We start from the raw sequence: 21,837 nt of genomic DNA, 5'->3' as shown, positions 1-21,837 counted from the left end.
AGTGAGTGAATGGATCATCATGCACTGTATTCTGTTTGTTTGTGTAGATAACAAAGTCATGGTTTATCATAGCTCCTTTATTTTGGTATGTGGGTGCAAGCAAGCTATCAAAGAGAAAAATTGTTGGAAAACAGTTCATATATAGATATATTCAATGTTTGGGGCACAGGGATGTATAATATTAATATCAGCAATCAGACTGATGGCTCAAATCAATCCAATTGAGCTCAATCCGAGTGAAATTTCAATTGTATCGGAAGGGGTGGTAATATAGACCAGAAACAATCCGATCAATAGGGAAACATATTAACCATGTAAATGCTTGAATCCAACTATCTTCTCTATTGGATTAAAAAATACCTTGCACAGCACCATGATGTGTATATTTAAACATGCTTTACGTCCTATGAACAGACCTATTCTTAGTTTCATCCTTTATATGACAATTATACTCACAATAGATCTAGTGATTGTGATTGTTCGAATGCATCCACTGGACACGCTGCACATGCACTGAGGTTGTGTTCATAATACATATAATGCACATGTAAATCAGATTGCAATGTTCAGGGTTCATAGAACTTTAAGAATCTGAAATAAGATTGGATTCATTCAGTTTGATGAAAATGAGTGCATATAAACGTACATATTTTGGCTTGCACAAAAAGACATGGTATTGCCACAAAAAAAGACAAATTTGTTAGTGGTAGGGTGGATATTGTATTTTCAAATTGCATCTACTGGAGTGCATCTTGTCTGTTTTCTCACTTTCTTGTTTCTCTCATTTTTATGGATCTCTCTCTCTCTCTCTCTCTCTCTCTCTCTCTCTCTCTCTCTCTCTCTCTCTCTCTCTCTCTGCATTTGTCAGTGTGTGTTTGGGTGTGGTCTCTACTGATATAAACAGTCTGTGATAATTGATCCATTTATTTCTAGAGTGACATTTGAAAGCTTGACATTTTACATTTATGCATTTGGCAGACACTTTTATCCAAAGCAACTTCCATTGCATTTCAAGATACACATTTACATTCTTATCAGTTCTTGCTTTCCCTGGGAATCGAACCCATGACCTTGGCGTCGCAAGTTTGAGCTACAGAGAGGTTGAGAGAGGTTTTCGACCAGTGTCTTGGTCATGTAATGAAGAAATGTAAAGCAAATTCTCTAGAAATGGGAATTTTTACAGGCCTGTGTATGTAAGGAAGGAAAGAACAGGGTGGTTGCCTTCATGTCTAATATGGGCTGTAGTTAATGGGAAGAAAAGTGGGAGCAGTGGGATGCATCTACAACAATTTATTTTTTAAAAAGGTGATAACACTAAAAAGCAGAAATAAAGCAATTAATCAATAAACACACATACAACACAACTGAAAATATAAGATAAGAGAACTGATGAGATAAATACTGGGAAAATAGGAGCCTACTGAATTAAAATGACAAACCATATTGGATATTTTTTGAGGGTTGAGCTAGTTTCAAAGCACTGTGGATTGCATTATAAAAGTATATTTGTCTATAAATTAGCTGTCTCTGATTTTGGCAACATAATTGGTTGGCTACAGTTTCAGACATTGGAAGTGTGCTTATGATGGCTCAGTAAGTTTTGAGGCTTTTTCAGAAATTCTAAGTGGCTCTGTGGGATAACAATGGGATTTAAGACATATTTGTGACTGCTGTTTTTTTTTCTCCGTTGTTTTGATTTTGTTGAAAGCTGATAATATTAAGGCTTATAAATAGTATATATTTGCTTTATGCTAGTTTTCATTGTCAATATATAGCGAAATATTAGCCTGACGTCGTCATACTCAGACTCTAGTCAGAATACGAACTTCCCGACCTAAAAATGTTGTGGGCAGGGCTAAGTTCGGCTGGCATCCAGGCTAGCAAAATATTATTACAGTTTAAAATATTATATATATTGGTTATTTAACTATCGTATCAGCCAAAAATTCTATATTGCTGCATTTCTCCTGCTTCTGTACATCTAGTGCATTAGAATGATGGATTTGTGTAAAGAAACTGGATTGAGGGTTGACTGTGAGTGAGCTTTTATGAAAGATCGATGTGTTGACTAATGGCTTAATAACAAACACTATAAGAGTTTCAAGACCGATTAGGTTACAGATGATGTAAGTTGAAAAGTATAGACTCAGCTATGAGATCATATGCATTGCCTACATCAGCACACACTATACACCCATAAACTTCTCTTATATTTAAGATTTGAGTGGAGATATTTACCGCACAGTTACATCCAGACTTCTCAGGTTGTCATTACAATGCTAGTTACCACTACAAATACATTGTTGATATATTGTCCTTGTATAAAGTTACTCTAAGTCACTTTAGATAAAAAAAGCAGCTGTGAAATTACTATTACACACATGCAAAAAGCTCTCATTGTTTTAGTGCAGGCCCCTGACACAGCACTATTTGCCATCCTTAGCAGCTGTGATGGGTGAAACATAAGCATCCTGGGTAATGATGTTCAATAAGTGTGGAGATGATGATAACCTGTAGTCCCCTGGAAGCATTGCTCTCTCCGCATGGATATTTGAGACCTGGCGCCTCAGCATACACTGCTCATGTTTATCACTGTATCGATTCTGTCCTCGTCTTGTCCATTTATCAGCACTACAAGACCTGTTCGAGCTCAAATAACCATATGTCAAACATCTTTCTTGCTGTGTGGTGTTTTACAACATGTTTACAGCCTGATCCTTATCTGCTTCATCACAAAGTCCGGCTTAGGAAGTCAACAGCAACAGCATGGCAACATCCTGGCAACCACTCACAATTCTCATAGCATTTTGTAGCAGAAACTTTTGTTTCAGACTTAGTAGGCTATGTTGATTATTTAACACTGAAATAGCTTATTGATCTGATTGACTTTGTCTAACCATAGGCGAAAACCAACAAGCAGGTTGAAGGAACTTGATTGATCTTCCCTTTTTGCCCTGCTTTTACTGTTTTTGTGTCTATGTTCATGTTACACAGCTCTTCCTCTGCTCTGGAGACTATCAGTTGTCATAAAGGATCAATGCTTTCAGCTTCATAGATTTTTTTTTTCTGCATCTGTTCAGTCTGTTGCTTTTACACATGAATAAATAACATGAGATGCAGCACGATTCATCTTGTTAAAGAAGAGAATCCCTTACTGGATTGTAACACCATCTGTAGTAAAGGAAATGTTTTCAAATCATATTAAATAATCTGTAAAGGTGGTGGGATGGCACTTTCCATGAATAGGGTAGGAAATTGGGCTTGTGTATCTGGGGAAACACGCACACGCACACACACACACACACACACACACACACACACACACACACACACACACACACACACACACACACACACACACACACACACACACACACACACACACACACACACACACACACACACACGTCTGGTTCACTATCTTTGTGGGGACTCTCCATAGACTTAATGGTTTTTATACTGTACAAACTGTATATTCTATCTCGTTACACTAACCCTACCCCTAAACCTACCCATCACAGAAAACTTTCTGCATTTTTATATTTTCAAAAATATATCATTTAGTATGTTTATTAACCCATTTCCCTCGTGGGGACCGCACAATGGAGGTGATCTCAGGTTTTACTATCCTTGTGGGGACATTTGGTTCCCACAATGTAATATAAATCAAACGCGCACACACACACACACACAAATCGGGACTAATACTGACGAGTAAAATCAAAGTGGTCTAAGGTAATACATTTTTTTTTTTAATTTATACATTTTATTATTATTTTTTATTGTGAGTTTTTTAGTTCGTTTTTTGGGTACCACTTTAGTTTAGGGTCCAATTCTCACTATTGACTAGTTGCTTATATCAGCATGCATATTACTAGGATATTGGCTGTGTATTATTTATAAAGCACATATCAATGCCTTATTCTACATTACCTTATTCTACATCCCATAATCCAATTCCTACCCAGTACCTAAACTTAACAACCTTGATATATTAATAAGCAGTAATTAGGAGTTTATTTAGGCAAATGTCATAATTAATAGTTAGTTAATAGTGAGAATTGGACCCTAATCTAAAGTGTGTTTTAGATTTTTTTTTTGTTAGATATTTCTACAGATTGTCAAAAACAAGACAGTTGACAGTTCATACATTTGCAAAATACTCTTCTATAACAAATGTTATAGTTTGTCCTATAGAAACCATTGTTATATTGATCTAATTACGGTAGTGTGTCACCAATGCGTTACACCTGTTCTTGGTCAACAAATACCACCGTAACTATGGTTACTATTCACATACTGTGGTACATTTTCAGAGATCTTAGGTTCAGCATTGTATTATAGTTTGTCTTCTTACTGTATGTATCTTCTAGATGACCACTATATTGTGCAGTTTAACCACCAGGTGTCAGTGTGCTGATGTCTAATTCACTGAGGTGTAGTTACTTTTGGAGGCCAAAAGGTGGTGTAGAAGTATTTTTACTGAGACTGAGCTCTGTCAAACTCCATTCATTAAACAAATGCGCATGCAGTGTTACGGTTTGGAGTGATATGTGTGCATGTGCTAGTCTCAGTGATGATTGTCTATACTTGTAAGGACCAAATTTCTGATAATGTCCTCACTAACTTAATATTACTCACTAACACTAACTATTGAAAACTTACATGTAAGTTAATGTAGAGATAAAGTGAGATAAAGTGAAACAGGGCGCGTTCAAATGCAGCCTATAGAGTTGAAAATGTCACATTCGATTGGATAGATATACTATTAAAATATTTTTGTTTACTAGGAAGAAAGTCTCAAAACATTTGCATATCCAAGTCAGTTCACAAAAAAGCAAATGCAAATTCAACAATAAATAATAAATAAATGTACTAATAAATGCTTTGATTAATATATTTAAAAATATGAATGCAATATTCCACTATTTAATAATACATGCATTATATATATATATATATATATATATATATATATATACTCAATTCACAATACACTTCACACATTCAAAACATGATTAAAATACACACTACAACATTAACAAATGCAATGAATATACATGCAATATATATTGCGATATATATATATATAAAGAATGTTAATTAGGTTATGCTTTGTGAATAGGATTAACACTAAAAGTTTATTAATGTTTTTAAAAAAGAAGTCTCTTATGATCACCAAAGCTGCATTTATAGATCAAAAATACAGGAAAAGAGGGGGGAAATATGTCCCCTGTGTATGATCTCTTGCAGGTGCAGGATCAAAACAAAGGAAAATCCACAAACTAACTATAGCCTACCCTTTATTTGTGAAATAAAACAGCAATGTTTCGAACAATAAAGGTGTCTGAGGAAGATCTTTATTGATCCAAAATATGCTGTTTTATTTTGCAAATACAGAGAATAGTTAAGAAAAATTTGCAGATTTTCCTTAAAGGGGTGGTATAATGCCCCTTTTCACAATATGTAAAATAAGTCTCTGTTGTCCCCAGAGTGCGTATGTTTATGCGCAAAGTTTATGCTCAAAATACCCAACAGATAATTTTTTTACAGCATGTTAAAATTGTCCCTTTTTGAGGGTCAGTAAAAAAAACGCGTTGTTTTGTGTGTGTCCCTTTAAATGCAAATGTTCCCGCACAGAGGGTGGAGCTTCAAGAGCTTGTGTGTGTTAGCAGCTCCGATTACCTCACACAGACAAGCACTAAAATGTCAGAAACTGTTCTGCCTTTTATGTTTAAACTGGAATCGGACAATGATGTAGAGACTCAAGAAGAAGTGACAACATGTAGAATGCAACAGGACGTTTCTGAATGGCTAGTTGATGAATTTATGTTGCTGATGGGGAGTTAACTATCTTCAAGTCTTTGATTAGCATATTCTGTCATGATAATCTATAAAATCGCTGGTGTGGCAACTGTTGTAAGATGCCTACAGAGTAACATTCTATTGCATTTGTGTTAAGTATTTGCATGTGAAAAGACGGATGCGACAGCTTGAGCTGCACTCACAAATGTGCTCGACAGCAACTACTCTTCCTCTTCTCAACATGGACTGCGTGTTCCCGGGGGCAGGGTTTATGTAAATTTTAGGGTTAGTGATGTCACTTACCTGGGAGGAATGTTGTGTAGTCATGTAGTCCCTACCAGCCGTTTGTTGTAGTCCTAAAAAAACGATTTCTTTAAAAGCAAATATCTTCCTTTGCTTTGAACTTTGAGCATTGTAACTTTGCAGATGTTGTATTTGCTCAAACAGCAACATTACACACTAACTAAAGTTAGAAAAGTGAAATCATTGTCAACCACACCTTTAAAGGGGTCATATAATGGCATTTTTGTCCAAGCTAATATGATTCTTTAGGGTCTAAATTAAAGTTTGTAATATACTTTAATTAAAAATTCTCATTAGTATTGTAAGAAAACACTCATTTTACCTGGTCAAAAACAGCTCTGTTTTCAGCACGCCGTTTAAGTGCATGTGTCTTTAAATGATAATGAGCTTTGCTCACCCCGCCCCTCTGTTCTGTGCGTACACCGTAACACAATAACACAATAACCATAACGCGTTGTTCATTATAAACATGGGATTATGAATTATATTGAGAACGTCGTACATAGAAAACATGCTGTAATGTACCCTGAGTGTAAACAGCTGCATTCATCGTGAAGTGTGCAGCAAGCGATTTGCAAAGATTAATATAAATATTAATATAAAGGTTAATAAAACGTTACACTCACTTCAGTTCTTCTGGAGGTGCAGCAGGAACACGAATAGTTGGTACGATCCTTTTTTCAGGAGCAGCTTCTTAGCAAAACCAGCTTTATATTGACCTCGTTTGTAAAGCAGTCTGGTGTGTGAAATGATTCACGCAAACATGAAAGCATTGATGTTGATCGTGGGGAATATTCCCTTCGAAAACAAACTCAGCCACTGCGTCTTCAGCAGTTTGGATTTAGGAACATCAAAATGACTGCTGTGTTCCTTATTACACCCAAGAACAGAACACCACAATCGCTTAGACGCCATTCTGCTCATAGACAGTGCTCCAGTGTATCAACAATGGCCGCGCCGGTCCGTGCGGACTATGATTGACAGGTCTGTGTTGAAACGCTGCTGTCAATCAACAATTGTGGGAGGGGCGTCGATTTTGTGACGTCACAAAATCGAACGGCTTGATTTGAGATGGGGGAAAACATATAAGAATATTTTAAAAAAACCACTGGATGGATTTTTATCATTTTATGATGGTTGTGTACAGGCACTGCCAACACACATTTCAGTACAATCAACTTGTAAAAGTGCATGTACCATTATATGACCCCTTTAAAAATAAACAATGCTAAGAAATATTATTATAGTTTAAAAATTGACTTTTTCTATTTTAATATATTTTAAAATGTAATTTAATTCTGCTATGGCAAAGCTGAATTTTCAGCAGCCATTAATCTAGTCTTCAGTGTCACATGATCCTTCAGAAATCATTCTAATATACTGATTTGGTGCTCAAGAAACATTTCTTATTATTAACAATGTTGAAAAGAATCTTTTGTAACACTATAAATATCTATACTGTCACTTTAGAGCAATTGAATGCATCCTTGCTGAATAAAAAAAACAAAAACAACAACGACCCATAGTGTAGTTATTTTGAGACTATACTGTCTCCGAGAGTCAGAGGGAGATCCTTACTAAGGAATAGTGACCTTATAGTGACCATTATAGATTTCTTTCCTCATAGCATCTGCTGTAGTCATTTCACAGACCCCTTGAGATCCAATGGGATTTATACAATCCCCCTGCAGCATCCTACAGATTAAGTGCATTTCTTAATGGCACATTGATGATGCCAAATGCCTGGCTCCTTGCTGTCACTGACCCTCTGATCATCAGCCCTGGACATTTACCACAATGCCACACCACCTCACCAGGTTGGGTGTGTGACTTCAGGAGCTGAGTGTCGGAGCGTACCATTCCCCTCCAGGTGGATTTGAATATGTGGCTTGCATTGCTTTTTCCCCAGTGTATTCAAGTGTTTCTTGCTCTCCCCTGACGGCCACTGCTGTGGTCTTCCCCAAACTCCTCCCCAGCTCCGAGGAGCACGCAATGTGCCACAGGTGTCCCTGTAGAGCAGCTGTTTGTCATGCTCTTTGTCATTTGTGAAGCACACTCACATAGACTCAATCCTAAAGCTTTACTCGACACTAAAGCTGGATGCCTCTACATCCGGACAGGCAGGTCAGCCCTCTTCCTCTCTCTCTCTCTCTCTCTCTCTCTCTCTCTCTCTCTCTCTCTCTCTCTCTCTCTCTCTCTCTCTCTCTCTCTCTCTCTCTCTCTCTCTCTATTCCTAGTTCACACATGGCGATATAAGTTCAGATTCAGCAAGTGAGGTTTTTCTTTCTTCAGTCAACCAATGGACCAGACTATCAGTGGGTGGGGAAAAGAGACAAACTGTTTGCACTTCAGAGAGAATTCACAGTGGATCAGAGTTGTTAAGTTATTCCGAGTGAATTGTGGGAGGACACTGGCAAAGAGCGTCTGTTATCACTTTATTCAGAAGGAGGCACATTAAAGAGCCATTGGGAAAAGCAGAACAAGGACTCCATCCGTTGCTTTACATTTATAAGATCCACTTTATGGGATTATTCCACATCTGAAGTGATAGAGGACTACCTGTGTTGGGTTTTCTGTGGTTTTTGGCACCATGGCACACGCAGCAGCACACCTGAAAAAGGCACGGGAACTGGAACAACCTCCTGAGATAAAGGCTCTCGCCAAAGCCAGAGAGAGACGCAGGAGACACAGAGAGAGAGCAGAGCGCAAACGCAAGGTATTAATGCTTACGAGCCGTTAACAACAGTACTTTAACCTCAACTTCATCCTTGCAAGCTCAGATACAGCTGACCTATTTACCTTTGGTCACATTTAGGAGTGCATGCTGCTATGTTTAAATAAGACAGTGGGAATGTCAAAATCTTTTTGGAATGCAAATAAAAACACAGACAGTCCTAATAGTATAGTCAGTGTCTTTGTAATGTGTAAATATATTATCTAGTAATCTAGTTGTGTTGTTCTCCATATTTTAATTATTTATTCTTGGCGAATTGTTATTTTTTGTGCTTTTAGTGTTAGCGGATGTAAAGTAACTGTGATGAGAGTTAATCTCGCTAGGATTCACATGCACAGAGGGTTTATGGAGGTCAAAGGGTATGATGATGTCATATATGGAATGTTACATAGTGCAAGTCCAGTAATATCAATGAAATTATGGGTGCTTTGTTTAATTTAGTTTCTTGTAAAACTTCGTCCGTCTCTGCCTCATTGTCATGCATATAAATAATTTAAGAATTATTAAGACTTTGTATGATCTCTTTCTAATGCATGCAAATGTTATAATTCAGCAGTCCCGGTTAGACAACATATGCATGACTTTTTGTGCAACATCTAAAAATTCTTTCTACTTTTATTGTTTTTATTTATTATTTAAATATTGTTAACAAAAAAAAAAAAAAAAAAAAAAAAAAAAAATATATATATATATATATATATATATACAACAAATATTTAATACAACTTTTTATGGTTGCCTTTTTTTAGTATTTTTATGCTGCATATGAGCTGTGGGGATAAATCCTGCAGTCAGCTGTTCCGCACCTGTTTCAGAGCACAGATACTGGAAGAGGCTTAGGAAATAGGATCATCTTTTATGCAAATTTGTCTCCAGAGCACAAAATCTCATTATACATATGTAATGACATGACTTTTTGATATAACGTTTTAGTTTTAAGCTTGCAATCTGCCAAGCACTTACCAGTGTTGAAAGTGTTTTACTATATCAAAGATTCGATTTTTTAAAATTGCTAATTTATTCATTTTATTTTATTTAGTAAAAATACAAGTTTAATTGGGGGGAAACTAACTGAGAAGTAGTGATGGAAAGATTGGTCCAACTCTCTTGTTTTCTCTCTTTCAGCAAAATGAACAACTCTTTATTCAAGTCATTTTGTTCAATGAATGGTGTTAAAGGTTGCATTTTAAATAGCCAAATTCCCCATTCCCTGGTCACATATAATCTTTGATCATATTCCAAATAGGTAAATCCTTTGTTCATTATAATGCAGCCAAAAGATACATTATGAGAAACGCAAATGATTAGTTCGCCTCCAGAGTATTTCATTCATGACGTGTGACAGACGCTATAAACGAATCATTCATGAAAGAACAATTACTACTAAAGAGACCTGAAAAATGCAACAAGGACGTGGAAGTGTTTGTCAGTACAGATGTGTAATAAAACATGTCCCTCACTTAATTTGTTAAGCTTTTTGACCTGGATGACCTGTAGCAGTGGCACTGGCAGTGTCATCATTACAATGTTTTCAGATGCCTATGAAACAAAAAAATAATAATCTTTGAAGCAGGTTATCATAACTGATATGCATAAGGACCAGAATTACAATTTGCATGTTGCAAACTTTCATGTACATATTGTAAATGTATATAGTACAATGTACAATTTTACAATTTTTGCACAATGTTATTTCCTCAAAAATACTGCTATTTTTTAAATGACAACATAATGATATACTGTTAAAATATTTGGGGTCAGTAAGAAAATCCTTTTTGAGAAAAAAAAAAATCCTTTTTGGGACAGATTTTAAAAATACTGTTATTTAGCAAGGATGCGTTGAATTTACCAAAAGCAAAGACATTTATAATATTAAATATATATATATTTTTCAAAAAAATACTGTACATTTTTTCATCTGTTCTCAACTGTCTATATTAAGCAGCACAAGTGGTTTCAATATGTTTCTTGAGATGTTTCTTGAGCAGCAAATCAGCATATTAGAATGTCTTCTGAAGGATTATGTAACACTGAAGACTGGAGTAATGATGCTGAAAATTCAGCTTTGCCATCACAGGAATAAATAAAATTTTAAATGTATTAAAATAGAAAATGGTTATAAATTGTAATATTGTAATTGTAATACAGCCTTGGTGAGCATGAGAGACTTAAAACTGTAAAAAGAAAGAAAATCTGATAGACCCAACTTTTTAACAATAGTGTTAATAATTTTGCAATATTTATTTTACATCAATATATATATTTTATATATATATATATATATAAATATATATATATATATATATATATATATATATATATATATAGTATAGGGGCAATATTTTGAAAACACTTTTTGTTATACTGGTTGAAACTCCCTGAAGCGCTCTGAAGGGAGGGTGGGATCTCATGCATTCAAAGCTAGCTTGCTATACTAGCCTCTCTGAAATTGCCTACCCTACCTTTAACTGGGGGCATGGCATTGATCAGGGCAGTCAATGGCAAGTCAATATGTCTGTAGTGGAAGTCTACCTAGTGCTGAATCATAGTCTGATCAATGCTGACCACCTCGGGGCCAGAGATGACCCACAGACAGAGATGCCATCATGCCATTCGGTCTGATTCACTGCAGGCATTACTATAGCTGTGTAATCTTGGTAGTACTCCTCATGGATAGTTGTTTTAAACTGCTTTGTAAGCAGTTGAATAGCTGATATTCTTTAAGGATAAGAACCTCTTTTAGATGGTGCTCCATGATTTACATAGTCTTGCAAATATGTTGCATTTTAAACACTATAGATGATAGGACAACCAAGGTTTTTTTTTTAATTAACAGCCTCTTGCTCCAGTCAAGACTTTTTTGACTTCAGTTGTCCCAGTGGATGCACATTCCTGGACCTCAGGAGGAAAAGGACAGGTTTCCCAGCTGGCAGGATTGCCCTTTGCTGGGCCTTGCTCTGTCTGCCCGAGCCTGGAGGGGTTAAAAATAGCCCATCCCTGGATCCCGGACAGGGCGGATATTTGGCCTGATATAGCTATGGGAGACACGTTAACGGCCGCAGTTGTCAGTCACAAAGCCAGGCGGGAAGAGAGACAAGACTGGAAAAGAAGAGGAGACAAGAGCCAAGAGGTCTACGACACACATTTTCATAGAAGACTCAGAGCAGGGATCAGAGAGAGCACATAAGAGATTATGTTCGGGACCTGAGGAGAAAGATAGACATGAAAGTTTGGGGGATTTTGCATTAGCTGGATAGATGCTCTGATGCTGATAATTGAATGGGCTCCTGGGTACTACCTGAAGACTGAGGATAATGCAAACCCATAAAGCTAAGTGCATGTGAGCGGGTTGGAATCAATCTTCCGAGAAGTGATTTGATGTTCAGTGGTTTGTTATCACTGGAAAAGACACAGCAAGTGCGGAATCTATACGAAAGGTCCAGACATTGATGTAAAGTGTAGTGCTGTTTTTTTTTTTTTGCAAAGCTTTGGGTCACTCTTTACCATGGGCAATGCGGCAATGTGTAGGGTGTGTGGTTCAGATAAAGGCCTGCGGACCATTGGAAGTGATCCATATCTGGACCATTACTACAGCTCTGTGGCAGATACCATGGTAAGGCAACCTTAATGAAAACTAGGTTCAGTAGACATTTGTTTAGGGGATTTTCCTGCTAAAAAAAAAGACCAGCGTATGTTGTGTTTGGGATGATGGGGTCAAAAACAGAACATTCCTAACTAAGAATTCTCTTATTCTTTTAGTAAACATCTCAATTAGAACATTCAACTTGTATGACTTTATTTCTTCGCTGGAACATTAAAGAAGATATTTTGAGAAATAGATAATTTTGTGTGTGTGTGTGTGCAATGGAAATCAATAGGTACTTAACTGTTTGGTTACCAACATTCTTCAAAATATCTTCTTTTGTGTGACAGGTTTGGAACAACATGATGGTGAGTAAATGGTAATATATATCTATATATATATTTGAGTGAACTATTTCTTTAACTTCTTAACTAGCTTAACCAGCAATTTGGTCAGCTAGTGTCACCAGAAAGACCATGTTAATTGACTAGCTCCACCAAGATTTGGCCTGGCTGGTCTGACCAGCACCAAAACAGCAATAACCAACAAAACCTGCTGGAAATATTTGTTTCAACTATTTTTGTATTCAACTTTTTAGCTGTTTAATTAGTTTTTATACTTGATTTTTAGCAGCTTCTTCATTTAAGTACCTCAGGTAACATGATCATCACTAATGTAAAAAGGCTGAATTAGTGTTATTCTTTTATTTATTATTGTTCAAGATGTTTGTATATAGAGGTATGTATGTTTAACAGTTATCAAAAAATGTTCTTGCCCACAAGAGCTCAAACAGTGTATGTGCAGTTCATGAACAAATGTATAGTTTCTGTTACCAATGGTTAAGTCTTATCCCACACATGTTAAAATGTGACCTCTCGACCTCAAAAGGAGCAGAGGTCATGCCCCAAACATTTCGGTCAAGAGCCTGTGATGGCCTGACACATTAATGCTTCATGTTCAACATGACCTAAGATGTACTGATTTATTGCCGGAGCTTGGCGCCAATTCTCTTGTCATTTCTATTTGAACTGAACTAAAATAAATAATACCTGAATTCTGTCTTGAACTGATAAAAAAGCCTATAAAATAGGCATATAAAATAGTTTTCTGGAATTTTAAAGGTTTTAATATTTTCATAACAATACTGTCTGCATGTTTTAATACATTTTGTGCAGCTGTTGAAAGGTAATGTTGTACTTTCCCTGTCTACCTGCTCTGTAGTCATTATTAAACAGTACATTGAGGATTTTGTGTTTGCATTGCACATGCAGGTTTTATTTGTCACAGTTGGGACTCTTATGTCAAGGGCCTTCAAAGGAACTGCTAGTACAAACCAACACATGTTCGCTGATTGATGCCAAATCTGAAATTTGATCTCAGCATTAATTTTCTTCTTCAAGACTTTCGGTGCACAACCATAGGCTACACACATTCAGATCTGTGTACAGTGTGTGTGTGTGTGTGTGTGTGTGTGTGTGTGTGTGTGTCATGTCAGCTGCCTTCGTTCTGTTTTGCTGTCTATATTTAGCAGAGTCACAGTCAAACACAATTCTGATAAAAGGAGATAGCCTACACCCACTAAAATGATAAACTTCACATACATGCTGAGACATAAACACATAGTATAAACTTTATGAATCCTGACAAATACTTGTTAAAAAGTTTGGGGTTGTATGATTTTCTTTGTTTTTAAAAAAAAAGTATCTTATGCTCACCTCAAAATGACAGGAAAGCTGTCATATCATTACAATTTAAAATATTTTTCTTTATTATAATATATTTTAAAATGAAATATATTCCTGGGATGCAAAGCTGAATTTTCAGCATCATTACCCCAGTCTTCAGTGTCACATGATCCTTCAGAAACCATTCTAATATGCTGATTTGCTGCTCAAATTAGTTTGATTCGTTGATTAATAGAACGTAACAATGTAAAAAATCTTTACTGTCACTTTTGATCAATTTAAAGGTCCCATTCCATGGATTATTTTTATTATTTTATAATGTTTCCAGGGGTGCCCTTATAATGTTAGTATGTTTTTTAGATCAAAAATTTGTATTATTTAGAAATAAAAGGCATATTTCCTAGCCTGATTTCATTCCCTGGTTTGAACACTCTGTTTGAAGGGGCGTGTCTGCTGTGAGACTTCAGTGTAAACGCCCTCTGCTGTGATTGGCTGACATGCTTGCATATGAAATATCTGGCATTACATGTGGAACTATCTGGAAAACTTTTACTATTACAGCTATTATACGTTTTTACTATTACAGCTATCTGGATTAACGAATCGTGAGAAGTTTTTTAAGTATTTAGATCTATTACCATCACATAAAAGGTTGCAGTGATGAGCATTGAGCAGATGACAGTCTGTTGATCGCGTGAAAAAAGATCTTATCATTGCAACGCAGTTTCTGCACTCTCACTAATGATTTCACCAATGCAAACATGATGTATATAAATACAGTAAGAGCTTCGTTGTGCAGTGTAACATCGTCATTGATTTCATAACGAGTTTTGGCAAGTGTCCAGATAAACTCGCGCTGTGTGATTGACAGCTTGGGCGATTGGAAAGGGATTGTTCTTTGGTCGCTTTCTGTATATTAATCACAGTTTAAGTAAGATTATTTTCATCCTACTAAGAGAAACGATGTGAAGTTGATCGCTACTTCCATAGTAAATCACTACTTACCGCTTGCTGGAATATAGTTGGAATTGCCCCCTTCGTCAGTATGAAACGCTGAGAGAAGTCTGCTTGATATTATCCCAGGTTAGAAAAACAGTCCGTGGTGAAATGGACAGAGCAAACTAACAACTTCGAATTAAACTTTTGCGGTATCCGATATATTATAGATAAACATCAACCACGTCTGTTGACATTTCGCCATCAATACGCCTGTGTTCCTGTGGGCGGAGGTTACGGTTCTAGTGACACCATTAAAGAAGGAAGTAGAGGGGTGTAGTCCAATCCAGCCGTTTTTTGTAGTCAACTTCTGTTAAATAAAATATCTCGCTTGGCATTGAACTTTGAGCTTTATAATTTTACAGATATTATTTATACTCTAACAACAACATTACACACTAACTAAAGTTTGAAACATGGGATCACGAAGAACGGGACCTTTAATGCAATTTAATGCTTACTGACCCCACATTTTTAAATGGTAATGTACATTATCAGAAGGACCATCCTACTGAAAAAGGCAGATCTCACCATACATTTGTCATATTATGGAAGTAAAATGAGTTGCATTGACTTTGATCACTTGAATATTGCATTGTAATTTCTCAATGTTTTACCAGAGCTGGGCTGATGTTTCCTAATGTTTTTTTATGGTGTGTTGTTTCTACAGTCGGACAGTAACACCAGCTTCCTGAGAGCAGCCAGAGCAGGAAATGTTGAAAAGGTGCTGGAGTTCCTCAAGAGCGGACAGGACATTTCTACATGCAACCAGGTAACTTCTTCCATGAACCAGGATTTCAGTGTTACAAAAAACAAGAAATGAATGCAATGTTTTCTCATCGGTTTCCTCAGCCTCAATTTACACTTATTTAAAGGCTGGCTTTGGAGACGATCTGAAGGGAGGGTGGGATCTTATGCTTTCATAGCTAGCTTGCTATTGCTAGCCTCTCCGATATTGCCTACCCTACCTTTAATTCAAATAAATTCAACATTTGGAAGTTTTTCACACTGTGACAGTTCACACATTTTTTTTAGATTTTGTATTTATATTTATATTAATATAATATAATATGTGTATATAAAATATGTTGGGTAATGCTGAATTCTAAGGCCTATGTTTTCCAAGAAGCAGGTTGCCATAAACTTCTTTCCAGCTGAAGAGACATATTCTGTCAACTCTGTGTTAGCTATGCACTCTTTAGAAAGTCCTAGTAGATTGTTCTTTGTGAGGGAAGGATAATCCTGATTATTAGAAATGCGCCTGCTTTTTTAGCACACATTGCATACTGATTCCTGACAAATGCTGCATTGCCATCAGGACATCATCAGCTAGTTCTCTGCCAGGCAGTTCTTTCTAGTATATCAAAGGCTTTTTACTCATGCGTGTCTCTGGCAGCTGTTCACACTCCCGACCTTCTGTACCTTCTGCATTACCAAACCCTCCCACTGTCACAGCACTGCTGTGTTCAACCATTCCTTTCAAATTACCCCTGGCATAATAACAATGCACAGATATCACCAAATATATTGAAGGCAAATGGATCTTTAATCTTAAAATGTGTGAAGTCAATACGAAACTCAAAATCAAATAGTCCTAAAATGCAAACATGCACGTAAAATAAAAAAATTATCCAGTCAGATATGTGATAAAGCTGACTTTTCTCAACGGACAGAAGATACCACATGCAAAAAAACATTCAATGAGGTTTGGCACAGGCATGAACTACAAAATTGCCAACCAATCATCTTCATGGCACTGGTTTTTAGCAAGGGTGTCCCACATAAATATGATGCAAATGTAGTACTGAGTCATTATACTAGCAAACAAATACCCAGAAACCATGACCAACTCAGGGGAAAAAAGAGAAAGTACCTTAATGTTACACTAACACTGGTTTAACAAGACTGTAGAATAAATGTAGAAGGCATGATTCACTAAGTTTGACAGTGTGTCCAAATTGAATAGCATATCTGCTGATTTGTGATGAAAAGTGTGATTGTGCTGTCTTATTTTTTTTTTATTTAATGCAAATGGATGTGATATTTTGTTATCAATGGCATTAAAAATAATAAAATAAATTGTGGCTCGACTATCAAAATATGTTTTGGAATTTAAAATAGCAAAATGTATTAATGGAAGTGATGGTGACGGGTCTAATTAATCTAATATAATTAATTTCATTTTATTCCAATTTTCTATTAAAATGGACTAAAAAATAACATCAGAGACATGTCATAGGGTTGCTGGGGACCCTTTATTATGTAGAGGACTGAATTTGCCTCTGCTCCAAAGCATAATAGTTTTTCCCATGACATTTATCCATCATGATGTCATATGGAGTCGCCAGTAATGAACATGTCAGCACAACAATGGACAAGCATTCCATGTTCTTTTCTCTCGAGTCCACTCTTCTAATCCTCGCTGAGTGATATTGCAACATAATCTGCCCGTGTTTTATCTGGGTTTTTTTTCTTTCCACTCTTTCACCGGAATCCCTCTCTCCGGATGCAAAAACTCATCCAGCTTTCATTATCGAAATAAATGAGATTAGAGTCTAGTTAATTCTCTCTGCTCTTACTGACGTGTCTGAATGTTAGCCATGCGTTACACAAGAGCTGTCATGATTTACCCATCAAACACGGAATGAGGTGCATTAGTAAATTAAGACAGGTGGCGAAGTCTGAATTAGGGGAATGCTTATTTACAGCTCGAGAAAAAGAGATTAAACACTGAAATTCCACGTTTAACATGTAAGCATGATTTATTAATAGCATAAGTGACTTTGACATGATATAATGAAAATTACACATTTTACAATGGTTAAAATTCGAAAAAAGGCTGTTGCCAAATTTAGCCATAGTAAAATAGTTGAGTTGAGATGAGTTGATATGAGATAAACCATAATCTTTAATCTTTTAATTAATCGTCTTAATTTTTTTCTAGAGCTATACATAACAATGTCCTAGATTTAGTAATCACTCTAGAAAAATCATATGAGTGATCTATTAGTGTAGAGTATAGGAACAATTTTTATTCTAGTATTACCCTGGTCAAATTTTCCTGCTATCTATCATTTGCACTAATAGAAAATGTTTTAATCATGTCCCACTTTGCACTTAGAACGGACTCAATGCGCTCCATCTAGCAGCCAAAGAGGGTCACGTGGGGCTGGTGGAGGAACTTTTGGAGAGGGGTGCGACCGTGGACTCTTCAACCAAGGTTAAGCACACATAAACACTCAGAAATTGGAAAGAGGGGTATGTGATTCCCAAATGGCTAGAGAAAGTAAATCTGATGGAATGTTAGTCATCCAGCACTGTGATATGATGAGTACAGTTGGACTCTGTTGACTCCTGTCATCTGACACACAGGGCCAAACAGACACACCCACACAAGCCAGGAACTATAAACAAATGACCAGCAATCACACTGACAGCAGAGAGCTCTATACTACAAGGACCATTTTTATTATTATTATTATTATGGACTAGATTCATAAAAGTCCCTTTTGCCTGATAAGATTTCTGCAATTTCATGCAAGCAGTGAGTGAATCAGGTCAAATGTCCCCTACAGTCCCAGGCAAAAAGCTTTTCTTGTTTTAAGCATACACTTCTTAGATTTGTGCATAAAAAAGATAAAAAAGTTTCTTTTGGGTTAAGAAAAATTATGCATTTTCTTTTTATCTAATGCAATTTTGCTTCTGAAGTAAAAGTATGTTGTTTCGATATCTTGTTATAGATATTTTTTTTAATAATTTGTTGGGATATTTTGACTGTAAATCAAACCCACAAGACTTATTAATACATTTGTTTTCAGCTTTTTTCAGTGTCGACCCTTTGTGATTCACGCAATATATGAATATGTACACAATATGAACATACTCACACGCAAACAAGTGCACAATTAATATGTATCTCCCTTTCCTCTTCAGAAAGGGAACACTGCATTACACATTGCTTGTCTTGCTGGGCAGAAAGAGGTTGCGAAGCTGTTGGTGAAAAGAGGAGCAGATGTAAACTCCCAATCGCAGGTGAGAAAAGCATAAATTATATAAATTATAATAATAATATATTATTTATTAATATTTAATAATATATTATTTATTAATATATTATTTATTAAAATATTATTTTATAAATTGTTATAATATCAAGCTTTACAGTACTTGTATGATACTACAGAATGGCTTCAGTCCACTTTATATGGCTGCTCAAGAGAATCATCTGGATGTTGTGCGATATCTTCTGGAGAATGGTGGAAACCAGAGCACTGCCACAGAGGTTTGTGATTGCGAGTGTTGTGTGTGTGTGTTTGTGTTTCTATTCTTTGCAACATGCCCATACAAGTATATCTGTGTCTCTTAAAGAGGACCTATTATGTGTTGTTTTTGGTTTTTTTACATTTTCAACTTTCTTTAGTGTGTAATGTGGCTGTTTGAGCATGAAAAAGGTCTGCAAAGTTACAAAGTCCACTCCAAAGTGAGTTATTCTCGATATCAGTAAGCACCTTTTCTGAACTCCCAGAAACGCCTTGATTGTAGTCTTGAGTTTTCTTCCACGTACAAACTCATAATATCGCTCATTTGAATAATTTCCACCCTAGGCATATGCAAAAAAGGGGGGCCTGATTGAGTTAATAGTGTGTTGAAACTCGTGGTTATGGTAAGGGGGCGTGACATTTCCGAAACACGCACAGAGCAGTTGACCAATCACAACCCACTGGTCCAGCCGACCAATCAGAGCCCATTGTGCTTTTCGGAAGGAGGGGCTTCATAGAGACAGAAGCTAAACAGAGCGTTACTGACAGAGTGGGAAAAGAGGTGCTGCAACAATATAAAACATGTGAATTTCTTTTTTGTTTTTTAAACATTCAAGCATGGAAAACTATTCTAGTAGACCCCAAAAACAAAAACAAAATCTAGACTTTGTAAAAGGGCATAATAGGTCTTCTTTAAAAGAGGAGAGAATTTACACATTATACACAGACTGTGATTTTGATGACTTGCTTCTTTTCTTTGACTACATATTTGATATTGTTTATCAAACATACAAGGTAAAAACTGTCTAAAACTAGATGGAAGTGAAATCTCAATCTTGAATGATTTGAAATCTTATTCATCACTGCTAGAAAATCCAACTAATAGCATCAGATGGTTTATGGTTTCTTACCTGTTCATTTGCTGGTTCAAGCTGGTCTAGGTGGTTGATCAGCTGGACTACCAGCCACTGGACTTGGTTTTAACCTGCATATTGGTCAAGCTGGTTATGGTTTTTGTGTCTGAACAAAGAGATGGTTCTGTTTGTTAATCTCTGTCTATCTGTTCTCTCCGTTTCTAGGATGGCTTCACTCCTCTGGCCATTGCTCTGCAGCAGGGTCATAATCAGGTGGTCTCTTTGCTCCTGGAACATGACACGAAAGGTAAAGTCCGCCTGCCAGCTCTCCACATCGCGGCCCGCAAAGATGACACCAAGTCTGCTGCTTTGCTGCTCCAGAACGACCATAATGCTGATGTCCAGTCCAAGGTAAGAGAGTAAAGGAGTGTGGATTTCATGTTCATCCTTTTGGTTGGTGCTATAGCAATAATATGTTTTTTAGACATGTTTGTAATACCATGGTTTTAAGGATGGTAATACAATTTTTAAACATGGTGTTAGGGGTCTGCACAGGATGGATTTTTCAATTCCGCCCCAGATAGCAAATGACATCTGGCCCAGTTGTGGCCCACATCTCCCACATTCTTCTGGCCCCTTCGATAACTCAACCTGAGTGTGGCTGGCGATAGCATACATTGACGGGCCTCATCTGGGCCAACTATGGCACATATGGCTCACAATTAACTCACACTAAAACCTGCGTGATGTGTGTGGGCTAGATAGGGCCCATATGACCTTTGCCACTGCCAGAACTGAGCCATATGTGCCATAGGTGGCCCAGATGAGGCCCGGATATGTATGCTGTCTAGGGCTCCTGCAAGATTCTGTATTGCTCCCTCCCAAAAAAAAAAAAAAATTTTATCCCGCTCCCGCCCGAAACTTTCACGTTTTGTCCAAATCCGTCTCGCAAAACCCCGTCGCAAGAGGTCTACACAGATTTTTCAGTTCTGATCCGGTTAGATCTGTCTCGTTTCGTGGCTATTTTTACAATATCCACACACGCAAAGCTTCAGATCTCCAGTGACAGATTTTTGCTTGCTGTTATTATCAGATAATTATATTTTGCGGTAGCCCACGAGTCATTTCTTTCTCCCGCTTCTCGCGCACATATTACCATCTTCCCTCCCGCACTCAGCAATTCAAAACTTTTCACGCAGATTGCAGACCTCTACATGGTGTCATGATAGTATCCTGTATTGTTTGAAAAGTTAGCAGAGTAATGGTGTTTTTTTTCATTTGGTACATGTAGAGTATCGTTGTACCATGGTGTTCTTTGAACTTTACCCCTGGTTTCACAGACAAAGCTTAAGCCTAGTCCCTGACTAAAATGCATGTCTGAGCTGTTTTAACTGAAAGCAACTTGCACTGGCATATCTTAAAATATGTCAGAGCCATTTATTTGTCTCAAGATGCACACCAGTAATGGTAAATTTAACCTAATTAAACTAAGGCCTAATCCTAGCTTAATCTAAACCCTGTCTGTGAAACCAAGCCTTAGAGTTTTACAGGCCTGTAAAATACCATGGTATATCAATATGGTAATCATATTTTTAATGTCACTGTGCACAATTATTTT

The 21,837-nt window shown here is 36.7% G+C and overlaps 1 protein-coding gene across 3 annotated transcripts in view; it reads left to right on the top strand.

The window, feature by feature from the left end:
* The window catches only part of ank2a (ankyrin 2a, neuronal), a 79,121-nt gene that overhangs the window by 10,224 nt on the left and 47,060 nt on the right, over positions 1–21,837 (top strand). For 2 of the 3 annotated variants that reach the window (XM_079858255.1, XM_079858256.1), the window contains exons 2-6: positions 15,777–15,878; positions 18,228–18,326; positions 19,040–19,138; positions 19,290–19,388; positions 20,445–20,630. In XM_079858255.1, the coding sequence (XP_079714381.1) occupies positions 15,777–15,878; positions 18,228–18,326; positions 19,040–19,138; positions 19,290–19,388; positions 20,445–20,630 (585 nt within the window). Of the gene's footprint in view, positions 1–8,389; positions 8,825–15,776; positions 15,879–18,227; positions 18,327–19,039; positions 19,139–19,289; positions 19,389–20,444; positions 20,631–21,837 lie in introns of those variants that run through there. The other variant, XM_079858254.1, reaches the window with a different exon arrangement.

The sequence above is a fragment of the Squalius cephalus genome (assembly GCF_949319135.1).
Source record: "Squalius cephalus genome assembly, chromosome: 2".
In the NCBI taxonomy this organism is placed as follows: Eukaryota; Metazoa; Chordata; class Actinopteri; order Cypriniformes; family Leuciscidae; genus Squalius; species Squalius cephalus.
This window is presented reverse-complemented; position numbering and strand designations above follow the sequence as displayed.